This window comes from Equus caballus, chromosome 2 (genome assembly GCF_041296265.1).
Source record: "Equus caballus isolate H_3958 breed thoroughbred chromosome 2, TB-T2T, whole genome shotgun sequence".
Classification (NCBI taxonomy): domain Eukaryota; kingdom Metazoa; phylum Chordata; class Mammalia; order Perissodactyla; family Equidae; genus Equus; species Equus caballus.
Window position 1 is genome coordinate 23,596,848 of NC_091685.1, and position 14,546 is coordinate 23,611,393.

General features: G+C 45.8%; 1 protein-coding gene and 1 long non-coding RNA gene across 5 annotated transcripts in view; one reads left to right on the forward strand and one right to left on the reverse strand.

The window, feature by feature from the left end:
* The first annotated feature begins 122 nt into the window (after window positions 1–122).
* The window catches only part of LOC111771577 (uncharacterized), a 34,272-nt gene continuing 19,848 nt past the window's right edge, over window positions 123–14,546 (forward strand). For all 4 annotated transcript variants that reach the window (XR_002805481.2, XR_011432005.1, XR_011432007.1 and 1 more), the window contains exons 1-2: window positions 123–260; window positions 11,939–12,066. This is a non-coding gene — a long non-coding RNA (uncharacterized lncRNA). The remainder of the gene's footprint in view (window positions 261–11,938; window positions 12,067–14,546) is intronic.
* The window catches only part of TLR12 (toll like receptor 12), a 131,696-nt gene continuing 118,962 nt past the window's right edge, over window positions 1,813–14,546 (reverse strand). Inside the window, exons 2-3 of the mRNA XM_005607235.4 lie at window positions 5,923–6,019; window positions 1,813–5,817 (exon numbers count right to left, since the gene is read on the reverse strand). Coding sequence (XP_005607292.3) covers window positions 3,073–5,799 — 2,727 coding nt within the window. The 5' untranslated portion in view covers window positions 5,800–5,817; window positions 5,923–6,019 and the 3' untranslated portion in view covers window positions 1,813–3,072. The remainder of the gene's footprint in view (window positions 5,818–5,922; window positions 6,020–14,546) is intronic.

Below are 14,546 nucleotides of genomic sequence, written 5' to 3' on the forward strand. Positions count from 1 at the left end.
TGCTGCCTTTCAGATGTCGTCAGCCAATAGCTACGTCATCTCCTCCCGGTCCCCGGCACCGGGACAAATCGGAACAGGTTCTAAGCGTGAGGGCGGGGCCTGTTGCGACGGATACTTTCCGCAGGCTCCGGGATAACGGCACCCAGTGGGCGGGCACTCAAGCAGAAGGGGCGGGGCCTATTGAGGGGACCAGCGAGAGCCGTAGACCCAGGGAGATCAACGCAGAAACAATGAGAACTAAGCAGAGAGGGTGACTAGAGGTAACCACACTGGTGGGCAGGAGAGAGTTGGACAATTGTCGGTTGAGTTTCCGCTCGCAGTTAAGGTGCATGACTTTGGATCAATTGTGAACCTCGCTTTCTTCACCTGTAAAGTGAGGATAATAGTAGCATCCGCGTTGCCGAGTTTTTGTGAGGCTTCGATGAGATACTACACCTAGGAAGATTAGCTCAGGCTGGGGGTCCTAATAATACACAGCGAAGGTTATCTATTATTATGTAAATCAGTTAGTACAGAGCTTGACACTTCGTGAGTGCTGAAAGAATGTTAATCATTATTAGAATAATAATAAGAAGAAGAATATAAATGCAGTTGCTTTATACCATTGTGAATACGTTGGGGTGTGATCAATCTAATATGGAGTTGAGAATGTGGGTTTTGTAGTCAGACAGGGATCGAAATCCCAGCCCAACTACTTCCTAGCTGTGTGGCCTTGAACAAATTACTCCAACTCTTTTGTTTTGGGTTTTTTCGTCTGTAAGATGCAGGTAATACAATAGAACCTACGTTGCAAGGTGTTGTGAAGATTGAATGAGATAATACAGTAAAATATGGTCCCTGGAGTCAAGGGCTCAATACATGTTGGCTGTTGTTAAAATTAGGGGAATTCTATTATCTTAGTTTTAAAACCCAGTTCAAAGTCCTTCTTCTCTGTGAAACATGTTTCAACTTATTGGTAGTAATAACTCAGTGAACGTAATTGCAACCTCCTTGTGACTGAAGTCTCACAACAGTCCTATAAGGTTGGTGTCATGACCCTCAGTTTACCAGGAGGAAATGGGAGCTTAGAGAGATGATGTGAGCTGTTCAAGATCGCATGGCCAGTAAGTGCCAGGGCTGGGATTTGAACTGCTGGGCATGTGACTCCAAAGGTCTCTTCTCAGCCCCACACTGCATAAGGAAAAGGTCACAGGAGGAGGAGGGGCCTGAGTGGGGAGAGAGAGTGGGGCAGTGTGGGGTGCGCGGTGGAGACATTTGAGAGAATGTCAGGGTCTGAAGCTGGAAAGGCAGCTTCGCAGAGTCAGGTAAATATGTCCACTTCAGGATCATCTACCCTGACAAGGAGCAATGGAGGTGAGGATGCGCGGAGAGATGGACACCACTAAGACACAAGAGGGCGCCCGTCGCCCTGAATCCAGCCTGGAATTGTTCCATGGTTTCCCTTAGCCTTTGTCTGATTAAAGCCTGGCAATTTACAGAGGAGGAAAACTAAGGCCCCACGAGGCCAAGTACCCCAACCAGTGTCATACAGAAATAAGCAATAGAGCCTGAACCAGACCTCCGTTCTCTGCTTCAGCATCCACCAAGATTTTTTTCTGTCCATACTTATCTGTCAAGAACCCTAGGCTCTAAGGATGCAGAGATGAAGCAAACTGGTTGCCGTCCCCAGGGCCTGATCTTCAAACTTTCCCAATAGAGTTTCCTATTAGTAAATTAGTAATGTTTCCTATTAGTAAAACTTTTTTGAGCACACACTCCCAACATGTGTGTATTTATTTACTTGTAAATGAAATACACGTAGTACATGTATAATTACATGAAAAGCTAACTTTTATTGAACATTTACTATGCATTACTAGATCTTGCTCTCGGTGCTTTATACATATTATCTCATTTAATCATCACAAAACCCGTTGAGGGAGAGTCTAATATTATCCCATATTACAGAAGAGGAAACTGAGGTACAGAGGTTAAGTAACATAACAAAGCTGTGTGGCTAAAAAGCAAGCAGTCTAGCTTCAGAATAAAGTGAAATTTTAAAAAGTGGAAATAGAAGTTTTAACATTTTCTTCCTAAACCCCAGTGACTCATCTTGTGCACCCCACTTTGGAGACAATTGCTCTTGGGGCTCCTAGACCTTTGAGGGATCAATACTTTGAGAAAGGCAAGTGCAGGAAGTTGCTAGAACCCAGAGGCAGCAGCTTACCTGGGCTGGGAGGTCAGGAATGGCTTCCGGAGAAAGTGATGGCTGAGCTGAATCTTAAAGGACACGTAATAGCTCCCCAGAGAAAAGAAACTGGGGGAAAGTATGTTCTTGGGTGAAGGAGCAACATGTGCAAAGGCCCAGGGGCAAGAGTGCATGGTGTTCTGGGAGTGACAAGTAGTTTAGCAAGCTAGAGCACATAGCACCAAGGGAGTGGGTTCCCACTCCCAGTGTTGCTATGAGGCTCAAACAGAAAGGTAGATATGCCCATGCATTCATGTTTTTATTGAGGGAATGGGCAATCAGTCTGCTGCCTCCTGGGCAGCATCTCAGCTTTTTGGTCCTCAGCTGCCAATTCGTCTATAATCCAGATGGAAAAGGGGGCCCCTCTGCCCTTGAAGATTTGGTTGGACTTCGCCTGGACCCCATGCCATAGCTTAGGAATGCTCAGAGCCCTCCTTGCTTCCCCATGCTCTCCATAAATTCCCAACTTTATGTCGTCTGGCCTACAGTTTCTGTGACCCCAACCCCTTCGCCTTCTGCCTCAGGTGGTTTTCCATCAAAAAACAAAAAGTCCAACTAAGCCAAGCATCTCATGGATTTAGTCAATTTACTGAGGATTTGGAGATCTTGAGATCACATCACGTACCCCACAGCCACCTGCCATCTCCCAAATGTTCTCATTCAGCTTCCAGAACCTCCCCAAAGCCTGTGTTCCCAAAACCACTGGTTGATCCTCCCTACACTTGCAGCACCCCACCTCCCACAGGAAGATGAGTTTGGTCTCCCGAAGCCACACATGCCTGTTCTCTCCGCGCCAGGCTGGCTTGCTTTTCCTAACCCCACCCTCCAACTGACATGCAACTACTCTAGCCCAAGCCAAGCTGCCTTAGCCTGCTCCTCAGCCAAGCCCAGAACTCAGCCTTTCTTTCGTCTTCCTTGGGCCACATGCAGTAGTCTCCTCTGCGGAGCAGCCGGGCCAGTCTATGGTAGCGGGGGAGCTGGTGGCGGGAGACAGGCTCCAGGAAGACCAGGAGCAGCCCTGGAGGACGGGGGGCAGCCAGCAGGAGGGAGGTGGCCAGGCGGAGCTCCAGGCAGCAGCGTGGGGTGCGCAGGGCCTGGCGGCTCAGCACGCAGAGCACAACCCGGCTGCTTGCCATGCTGTCTGCCACATTGTCAGTCACATCCTTGCCTGGCTCAAAATCCCGCTCGGGGAGGCAGAGGCGCAGCCCCTGGCCAGCCGGACGGCAGCCCTCCAGAGCAGGCAGCAGCTCCCACACCACCCAGCCCTCATCTTGCCCGCAGTGGGACACGAACACATCGTAAAGGAACCTCTTGCCCTCACTCCTCCGACACTTCAGACCCTGAAGCCAAGCCCTGAGCAAGGCCTGGAGATAGAGGATCCAGGAGTTCCTGGCTTCCTGTAGAAGGGGCAAAGAGATTAGCAGAAGCAACAGGGCAGAACTGCCCAAAAAGAGTTCCAACCCCACAGTTGTGGGGCAGTGGCTCTGGAGAAAGGGGAAAAGGGGATTCTTGAGGCGGCCCCCAGCTTCTGAGTGGCACAGCTGTGATACTACATGCATGTATGTCCTGGGGGACCGCTCATGCCAAGGACCCACCCAGGCATTGGCACACTGGCAGGCTAAGGATGCACTTAGAATATACATGTACTGGGGCATCTGGGGACTATGCTCTTGGAGGCTGCTATCCAGCACAAGGCCTGTCTCCCAGTCTAGCACTAAGACCTGGAGACTTCCCAGGCCCTGGAAAGCAGCTGCAGACAATGTCTCCAATCCTGTTTGGGCCAGATACAGCACCTCCAGGCTGGGCAGCTCACCCACCAGCTCCTCAAGCCGTACTAGGCGGGGCCGGGCTCGGGACTGCACTGCCTGCAGCTTCAGCTCCCGTAGGCTGGGCAGCCCCGTGATGCAGCAAGGCCTGGAGCTGTGCCCATCTCCCTGTACCCTCAGATACTGGAGCCCGGGGAGCTGCCAGAGGAAGTAGCTGGAGTTGTCCTGGGAGCAGAGAGCCTCCAAGCTATTGCCAAGCAGGGAGAGTTGACGAAGGGCAGGGAAGATCTCAGTGACATTCTGCGTCTTCAGCTGCAGTCCCCAGCCTTTTAGAGTCAGGGTCTGCAGGACTGGGAATATGTTAGAAGCCAGCTTCCAGTGCTCCCTGCCTGAGATTGCATGAAGCTCCAAGCTAGTCAGCCTCACAGGCAGGGGCAACGCTACCCTGGAAGGGCCAGAGGGGAGCTGCAGTCTCAAGTCGTGCAGATTCTCTGGGCCCCAGAAGACCCAGGCTGAGCTCAGTACCATGTGGGTATCCAGCAGGTTTAGAGTGGTCAGTGCAGGCAGAGGAGCCAACCAGTCCTCGCCCAGGGCTTCCAGTGGATTCCTGCCCAAGTCCAACATCTCCAGCCTCCTTAAGCCCTGGAATACCTGGCCCTCCAGACAAACCAGCTGGTTTCCCTGAAGTAGCAGCTCCCGCAGATGGGGCAAACAGGAGAAGGCGGCTGGGGGCAGGGTACGCAGCCCATTTTGGGACAGATCCAGGACCTGCAGTCCTGACACAGCCCCTGTCTCATTCGTGCACAGCATGGCACTCCGCAGTTGGTTGCTGGCCAGGTTCAGTCTCTGAAGCCTGGGCATGGCAGCCAGAAAACCTGATGGCAGGTCAGTCAGGCCACTGCTTTTAAGACCCAAGCTCCTCAGACTGTAGCAGGAAGCCAGGGCCTCCAGAGCTATGTGCCCTAGCGGAGTGGATCCCAAATTCAACTCCTCCAGCTCAAAGTGGGCAACGGCGACGGCAGGCAGCTCCGCAGTGGCAGTATACATCGCAGACAGAGTGTCCAGTCTCTGCAGCCCAAGCCCCCCCACTGCAGCTGCTTCCATCTTTGTGTGATCCAGAAGCAGAGTCCCCAACTTGAGGCCCTGGAGGGCCCCAGGACTGGCCATCTTCAGCTGATTGTTGAATGACAGATCCAACATGTCCAGGGTCCGAGCATCACCAGAGGAGGGGCCAAACACCAGGTCTGGGAAGATGTCGGCCAATTTCCCTACATTCTGAAGGCAACTGAACTTGATAGCCAGCCGCTGTAGACTGGGAGGCAACCGGACACCCAAGTTTCCATCCAGGCAGGGGCCCAAGAAAGCAAGGTATTGCAGGGAGCTTAGATTGCTAAACGCCTCAGGGGGTAGGAAGAGGTAATCCTTTTGGCGGCTTATGAAAAAGAGCTGCTGCAGCTGCCCCAAGCCCCGGAGAGCTCCTGGCAGGAGCTGGGTGAGATGCAGACTCAGCCCTAGCAACTTGAGCCCAGGAAAGAGGGAGAAGGCATCCGGGTGCAGGACTGAAGTGGAACCAGCAAGGCAGAGCCCCTCCACATTCTGTGGCACAGCCTCCAAGGCCTGTGTGAGGTTGGTCACTGAGGAGCATGCTGCAAGGAGGTGCAGCCTGGAGTCCGTGGGGCAGGTCAGGAAGAAGCGGGAGACCAGAGGCAGCCGGGAGCCTTCAGTCACTAGGCAGTTGGAAGCTGTCCAGCCTGTGGTCAGAGGAAGGGACAGGAACAGACCAGGCAGCAGCAAGCACATGCCCATGTCAGCACCAAGCCTAGTCTATAGAGAAGCAGAATCAGAACCCCACTCTCTGCTCCCCTCCCTTTTCCAGAGAGGAACCCAGACCCCATCCTCCCCCTCCACACATACATGCGCAATACTCACAGCACCGACGGGATACAGAGCGCTTAGTGGACCCAGGAGGATCTGGAAGCAGGGTCAGAGGGCCATGACACTTCCAAGCTGTAAAACTGCGAGGGACCTGAAAGGGAGAGCAGGACCAGACCCAGAGATGCTTACGGCTAAGGACCCAAGGCTCAGGGAAAGGCAGAAGTACCTTCATGGGAGGAGGGACCCAGATTTCACTTCTCTGTTTTGAGGAAGCAGACAGTGTTTCTGAGCACAAAATTGGGGGCCAGAGGTCCAGGATCCCACTCTGCCATCGTCCCGGGCAATGCACTTCCCCTCTCTGAGCTTCAGTTTGCTCATCTGTAAACTAAGCACACCGATACCTGCTTCATAGGATGGCTGCACGTTACCTATGGGTGTCAGAATGGGGTTTCTCCTCAACACTCCCTTTTCTACTTCCTCTCCATACTCTAATAGAAAGGAGATCTTGAGCAAGTCAGGGTTTTTTGAAAGAAGCAGACATTTTGCAAGCAAAGTAATACATCAAAATGATGCCTTCATGGACATCTTGTAATGCTCCACATGGAAGAGTCCAAGAAGCCCAAGATCCACCCAAAAGGACTATAGGGCTCCGTATCTGTCCTTCCAGGAAGAACGGTCTGCATGGCCTTGACCTTGATGTGCAATACCAGGATGGAGCCAGGACCCCAAGAGAGAACAGAACAAGAAAAACGAAAGAGCTTTATGATGCTCTCAAACAATGTAGTAAATCACTCAATACAATTCAATATCTGGTCATGATTTGAAAAAATAATAAACTCAGAAGAAAAATTCCTTGACTTATAAAAGGGTACCTACCCCAGATCTACAGAATATATTATTCTAAATGGTGAACCATCTGTTGCATTCATTTTCAAGCCAGGAATGAGACAGTTGTAATTACTTCTGTTCAAGATTATAATGCCAGGAGAATATGAAAGAAAAAGAACAGAAACTAAAATGATATCATTGTAAGTATTTTAAGAAGCAAAAGGGTCACCATTTATAAGATGTTATGATTATCTACATAGGAAATCCAAGAATTTCTAGAAACAAACTATTAAAACTAAAGAACGTCTGGCAAAATGCCGGACACTGGAAACTTTTTCTAAAAACTTTCTTATACACCAGTGCATTACTCAGGATCTCAACGGGAAACAGTACCTTCAACTTAGGGTTTTCCTTAAAGGTTTGTATGCGAAGAGACTAATCACAAAGATGTGAGCAGCACTTAGAGGTACCATAAGGGGTGGTGCAGGAACCCGGGGCTAGCAACATAGGAGCTGTCACCACTCCTACAAGTGAAGAAGTTAAGGCTAGAGAAGTTATCAGAACACGGAAAGAGAGAGAGTCTTATGGGGTGAGCTGCCTTGAGAGAAACAATGACATTCAGTCAAGTCACAAATCTAACCTGAGGGGACCTCACAGGAAGGAAATTGGGGGCAGAAACCCACTGACCTCTCTCCTCCCTCCCTCTGACCTTTTTCTGGAATTCTGCATTTGCCCTGGATTCAGAGCGGGGGAAACAGTACTGTAATCCATTCAGGGCAGCTTCCCTGAGCTAAGAGCAAGATGGAAAGGGGCAAGGAGATGTGGAGGGACAAACAAAAGAAATGCAGCATGACCACTAAGAGACAATTAGAAAATGTACTTGGAAAAAATATTTTTAAATAACAAGGCAGAAGGATGTATAAATAAGGGGAACAGAATAGAGTCTATAAATAGGCCAGATCATATCTAGTCACCTGATTTACAAAAAGGCACCAGTATAACTCCATTTATGTTCACAAAAAATAACAAGATGTATCATAAGCCTAAATGTGAAAAATAGAATAAATCTTTTAGGAAGAAAACATCAGAGAATATCTTCATGGTCCTGGGATAAGCAAAATTTTCCTAAATAGGCCACAAAAAGAACTGACCATAGGGGCTGGCCCAGTGGTGCAGCAGTTAAAATTGCACATTCCATTTCGGCAGCCTGGCGTTTGCTGGTTCAGATCCTGGGCACAGACCTAAGCACCGCTTGGCAAGCCTTGCTGTGGCAGGCATCCCACATATAAAGTAGAGGAAGATGGGCACAGATGTTAGCTCAGGGCCAATCTTCCTCAGCAAAAAAGAGGAGGATTGGGGGCAGATGTTGGCTCAGGGCTAATCTTCCTCAAAAAAGAAAAAAGAAGAACTGGTCATAAAAAGTTTTCACAAATTGGACTTCCTTAAAGCTAAGAAATTCTGATCATTAAAATATATGACTAAGAAAGTAAAAAGCCACACACATCAGAAGAAGTTATTTGCAATATATATGTTTTTTAAAAACCTTATAATTGTGGAACATAATAAATATTATTTGGAATGACCCATGGGCCAAAGAAGGGACCATAATGAAAATTATAAAATATTTTAATTGAACAATAACAAAAATAATACATATCAAAACTTGTGGGATAAAGCTAAAGCAATATTTATGGGGGGGGGCGGGGAGACAGCCTTAAGTGAAAAAAAAAATAAAGAAAACAAATAGCAAAAGTTGAAAATTAATGAGCCAGGCAACACTCCACTTTCCCCATTAAGGAGTAACTGGTACTAAACTAGCTCTCCTACCATGAACAACTCTAAAACTGGAGCAAATATGTGAAACAACTGTTTTCAGATATTAGGCAAACTGGCAGTACAGGATGGTGATCCCTGAGAGAAGGGAAACAAATGAGGCAAATTCTATAGCTGCCCTGACTTTCTATCGGCAGGCATTTACTGAACCCCAGCATAGGGAGAGAGAGGGAATGCAATTAGACCATAGCAGTCTTAATGAGCTGAGAAAACAAAAACCTAAGACAACTGCAATTTGTGAAACGGAGTACAGGAGAGGAGAGAGCTACACAGAGAAAGAGCTCCAGAAATCCAATTAGCTGAACACTAAGACCCAACTGAATATATTTAGGATGAAACTCCACAGGGCTGGGCAAAGAATAACTGTTGAAGAGCTGTACGACGAATAATTTCCAGAGTTCTCACAAGGTTGGGAGATGTTTAAGTTTTGACAAGTCAGATATGAGGGACCTTGTTGAATACATAGGGCATTTAGTAGAGAATCCAGTCAGGAGACACCTTAGTAATAGGGTTAAACCAGCCTAGAACATAGGCTTAAAAGCAAGTCTTGAAATTATCAAGGTAACCCACCAATAGCTGCCTGCCCAAACAAACAAACTTCAACATTCTTTAAAGGAAAAAAACAAAATCCAGCTTGTTGATAATGTAACATTCGCAATGTCCAACATGTAATAAAAAAATTACAAGACGTGAATAAGCAGGAAAATAAGACCTATAACCAAGAGAAAAATCAATCGATAGAAACATGCTCAGAAATGATGGACATGATGGAGTTAACAGACAAAGATCTTAAACAAGCTATTGTAAATACACCCAATATGGTCAAAGATTTAAAGGAAAACATGAACATAATGAGGAAAGAATGTGAGGAAGATTTGCCCTGAGCTAACATCTGTGCCAATTTTCCTCCACTTCGCATGTGGGATGTCTCCACGGCATGGCTGGTGAGTGGAGCAGGTCCACACCCAGGATCTGAACCCACAAACCTGGGCCACCAAAGCAAAACACATGGAACTTTAACCACTTGGCCATGAGGCTGGCCCCAAAAGGGAAAATATTTTCTAAAACTAAATGGAACTTCTAGAACTTAAAAACTCAATAAATCTGAAATGAAAATTCATAGGATAAGATTAATAGCATATTACACACTACAGAAGAAAATAACCAGTGAACTTGAAGACCTAGAAATAGAAGGTATCCTAAGTGAAGCACAGAAAGATAAAGTCAGGAAAAACTGAACAAAATCTCAATGATCTGTAGGACAATATCAAACAGTCTAATGTATGTGTAATTGGAGTCCCAAGGTGGAAAAAAAAGGGAGGGAGAGTGTGAAGAAATAAGAACCAGAATTTTTTCAAATTTAATGAAAACTATAAACCCAGAAAGCCATGAATTTCAAGAAACCCTAAGGAGGATAGACACAAAGAAAACCACAATGTGGAATTTCATAATCAAAATGTTGAAAATAATTTATAAACTCCTAAAGGTAAGTAGAGGAAAATGACCCATTACATAAACAGGAGAAAAGACAAGAATTGCCACTATAGTAACGCTATGTTGGTAGAACTACCACTGACTAAATTCCCTCAAGAATGAAGATTTTGATTACCCTGCTGAGTAAAAATAACAGACAAACAAATGACAACAACAACAGTTGAGGTGCTGGATTAAGTCAAATAGAACATGAGAGGGTTATTGGAGAACAAAAGTCAAATATACCACCAGAAAAAAAGAATTGTAACATACATCTGTATTTTCTTCCTTATTGTGCCATGGGTATTTTATATTCACTATGAAATCATCAATTTTAAGATGTTCATTTTTTTTCATAATTTTAACACCTGTGAAATGGGGCAGCATCCTACAATTAATAACACCTTGCTATTGCTGGTAACCAGGCAACATTCTTGATATAGTTACTCTTGACTGTGCATATGCCTACTTGATCATAGCTGTTCATATTATTATCACTTCAACTGAGTGATGGATATTGCTGATACTACCCATTTTAGTTTAATTGTCCTTTAACATGTCTTAGAAATATTACACTATAATTCCACATTGAAATGAAAAGTAGTATATGCAAGCAAAGTGTGGAAAGAAAGCAGTGGGGCAAATATTCTTTGTCGTACAAATAATGTGGGGGGAATTCAAATTAGGACTATAAATATGAAGAAGTTTGAGGAATATCGTAATCAATATATTTTTCTTATATTTTTACTTTTTGTGTGCACAAAAGTTATATAAAATAAAAATCTATGTCTATGTCTAAATAAATATAAAGTAGCCCTAAATTATAAGTGATGGGAAAGCATTGTGTCATCACTTAATTGGATCCTTAATGGTACACAAGATAATGGTTTGTTTTACAACTCATTCTTAGATTCAGTCAAATTCAGTAATTTAACTGCTTTAAACTAATTTTTCTGTTCTTTCTTTTTCCTCATTATTATTTAATAGTGTGCTGGTGGTGATTAATTTTACCATTTATTGCTCAGATTATAGAATTTTGAGATAGGATAGCAGTTATCAGAAGAGTGGCCATCACCCACAGATTGTAGACTTGCAACTGGATATAGTTATTGATGAGATTTAGGTTGACTCGTTTGGCAATGAGTGAATACACTGTTAGTTTTCAAAAAATAGTTGATTGTACTATAGTCGGTGGAAGCTTTATTTTGAAGTCTAAGTATTGGAAAAAGGGCTTATGTCAATGGATAGGCAGAGGGGTATATAGTAGCAGGCATTTGTTCTTTGTCTAGCATCTAAACTCCTTTCCTATGCCTATTCGGTCACCATGTCCACCTTGCCTCTAGTGGTTAAGTGCTCCCACCTGGAGTCTGCCACCTTAGCATCCTGGTAGTCCTAGTGAAATCAGGGAGCCCATTTCAACTGCAGTTTCCTCCGACTATCCCCAGCCTTACAGAGAACAGCCATGACAGTGTTTTTCAAAGATGACAGTGCTCCCCTCGCTAATGTATTTCTCAATGTCTTCAAAAAAAGATTGTCTTCAGGCCCATTCTCGGAATACAGTTAGGGGATGGAGAGAACATTGCACACAGAAATGTACTCACGTATCCCAATCTCCCTACTACTTCATAACAAAGGATTTATGACATCTTAACTGTGTTTGGCAGACCACTCTCTAGTCCAAGCTTTAGTCAATCAACCAAGTAGACAATTAGAACATTTCCAGCTATTCAAACTAGCCTAATTGAAATAAGGATCTCTGGTAAATGCGTCTGTAGAAATAACTTCAGTGCAATCTAAAATTATGTTGCTCCCTCCTTAGTCTAGCACCCTCAAGGTCTATTTCCACATGTATTCTTTAGATTTTGACAGTACAAATTAGCAAAACTTTACCCTTATTTGCCTCTCCTCTTGGGCTTGACTTGTAATTGCCTTCTAGGTATACTGGAGTCTGATGCTAGTTACACATCTCTGGACTGGGGAGAAGATGGCTTTGCGTTTGTGCCAGTTCTGGGCCTGTTTCTCATATCTGTTGCTCTCCTTCCCCGTCTCTGTTCCATATCCCAGGTAAGCTGATACCTGTAAGTTATATTTTCTGACTTCTGTGTGAGTAAGAGGTTGGAGGGCAGGAGAAAGGGAGAGGCTGGGATATTCTTTCCCCTCCTCCTCTGCTTTGGTGTCACCTCCCACAGCAGCTGCAACTCTGTCATGGTTCTAACTCCTGCAGGGCACACCTGCCATAGTTCTGGCTTCCACTGGTTGACTCGATGTCCTGACTCGAGGAATACGACCTCTTCCCCTTGTTCCTGCTGCTGCAAGAAATTTGAGATTCTTCGATCGCAGACATAAAAGGTCCTTAGATTTTAGGTGGACACTCGAACTGAGTAACTAGGATATGAGCTTGAAGTCTCTGTGCCCCACACACTGCCCTCTAGCACAGCCACTCAGTTTCTTAGAGCCTTGCTTTCAATGGGCACTTCATTCCAGGTGACTAGAAGTTTCCACTTAATTGACTGTTTCACCATTGTATGTCTGACCTGTCAGAGTCCCATTGCTTAAAGCTGGGTTTTCACTGCCCTTGATTCCAAAAGACCAAAATAACCAATCCTCAGATTTCTCCTCTTTTCCTGAGGGTCTGTTGTCAACAACCATTCCTTGCACACTCTGCATCTGTCATGGTTTAATTATATGCCACAGAAACTGACTCTGGCTGATCAAAGCAGAAAAGGAACTTATGAAAAGGATTTGGGGCACCTCACGGACTCTTCAGGGGGAATTGAGAACCAGACCCATGGCCACACATTCAAGAACAACACCCAAATCATGCTATGCAACTTATCCAGTGAGGACGCCACTTGTGCTGCTGCTGGGGCTAGCTTGCACTGCTAATCCAGCAGAAATTAGATGCTGGAGCCGCTGCTAGACGAGAAACTAGATATAGCTCCCTGCTGCCCCCTTTACCCCATTACCAAAAAGGGATTCTGCTTGGTCCCTACTTTTTAATGTCACTGTCCTATGATTCAAAGTCAGAGTTATCTAGTTGGTAAATATTAGTCCATGGGTCTACAATACACTTCAAGAGAAGTTGAGAAAGGAAGCCTCTGGAATTTTTTGTCTTCTCTAGTGAGAAGCAGGCTCTACTTCCCTCCAGGTGGGTGAACCCTCTCCCCTGAAAAGAAACATAGAAAGAGGCTCAGATGCCTGATAGCCAAAAAGATGATAAATATCCACTACCCCGTACGAAGCATATTGAGCTCATAACACGCCTGGAACTGTGTGGGTAGGGGAGAATGCTTCTCGCCCACACTTGATGTTTTCTTCCATGGGGAGGAACCACCGTTAGTACAACCCTCCTGCCTTACCTTGACCCCTTCACACCTTCTTGAGGAGGAAGTAGGACTTACGATATTAGTAAGTTGGGGAGAGAATATGGGGATGTGGAGCTCTGTGCCTTTCTCTTTCCTTTCCCTTTGGCACTACACATTTTAATCTGCCTCTTCACCCACCAAGTTTTGTAGGAGCAGACCTCACACACATGGGGAAATTTGCAAATTCCCTGCACTGTCCACAACTGGACAGATAAAACGAATTTAAGTTTCGCTATTAGGAAGCCCACATGTCTGCAGCTCTAAGACATGGTTTCCAATATCTGATTTACAGTCGTAAAGGTGAGAGTTTGTTCTTTTGCATATTTCTCAATTGGCTCATGTGTCAGGGATGGAAAAGGAGTCCCCTCAACCCTGTAATATTTATTAGTGTTATGTAGCTAAATATGACATAGTCTCTGCCCGTGGAGGGCTCTCAGTCTAGTGGGAGAGGGATACATAACAGATCATTAATGTACAGTATGACGCTTGGGGCCATGTCCAACTGCATCACTCCCTTGGACATAATCCAGAGCGTTTAGATGAAGAGTGCAAAACTATATACTTTACTCTTGTGATGATTTCCCATCTGGCTTTTACTTGTTTAAAAGTGAGAAGAGCGGAATTTGAAGTCAGGTGGAAAGGAAGGAAATCCTAGGATGGGACTCAGTTGCCCTTAGTTAAGGTAACCAGCAGACTAACTTGCTTCACTCTAATTCACCAAGTAGGAGCTGGGGGCCAGCATTTGATGGGAAACTCTGGGATTCCTGCCCCTGTGTCTTTCCTTTCCCCAGTCGTTCCGGATCTCAGAGACTTACAGACTGCCTGAGCTAGAAAGTTCCTCTGAGTTCATTTAGTCAAACACCTTCCTATTCAGATGGGGAAACAGAGACCCAGAGAAAAGAAAGGTATTTTCCAGGGCCAAGCAGAGAACAAGTGGCAGAGCTGGGATCAGAACCAGGGTCCTGGTCGGGTCAGGTGGGGATGGAGTGTTGGCGGCAACAAGCAGCCTCCACTCTCGACCGTGGAAGTGAAGTGGAGCCCTCAGAGCGTAGAAGACCCCTCCCTCCACCCTCTTGGCCCATGGCACCACACACACATTCCGAAGACAGAGGTCTCATCATCTCCTCCTGGGGATGTGATGTGAGGAGTTTATAGCCAGAAGCTGAAGTCAGATAATTC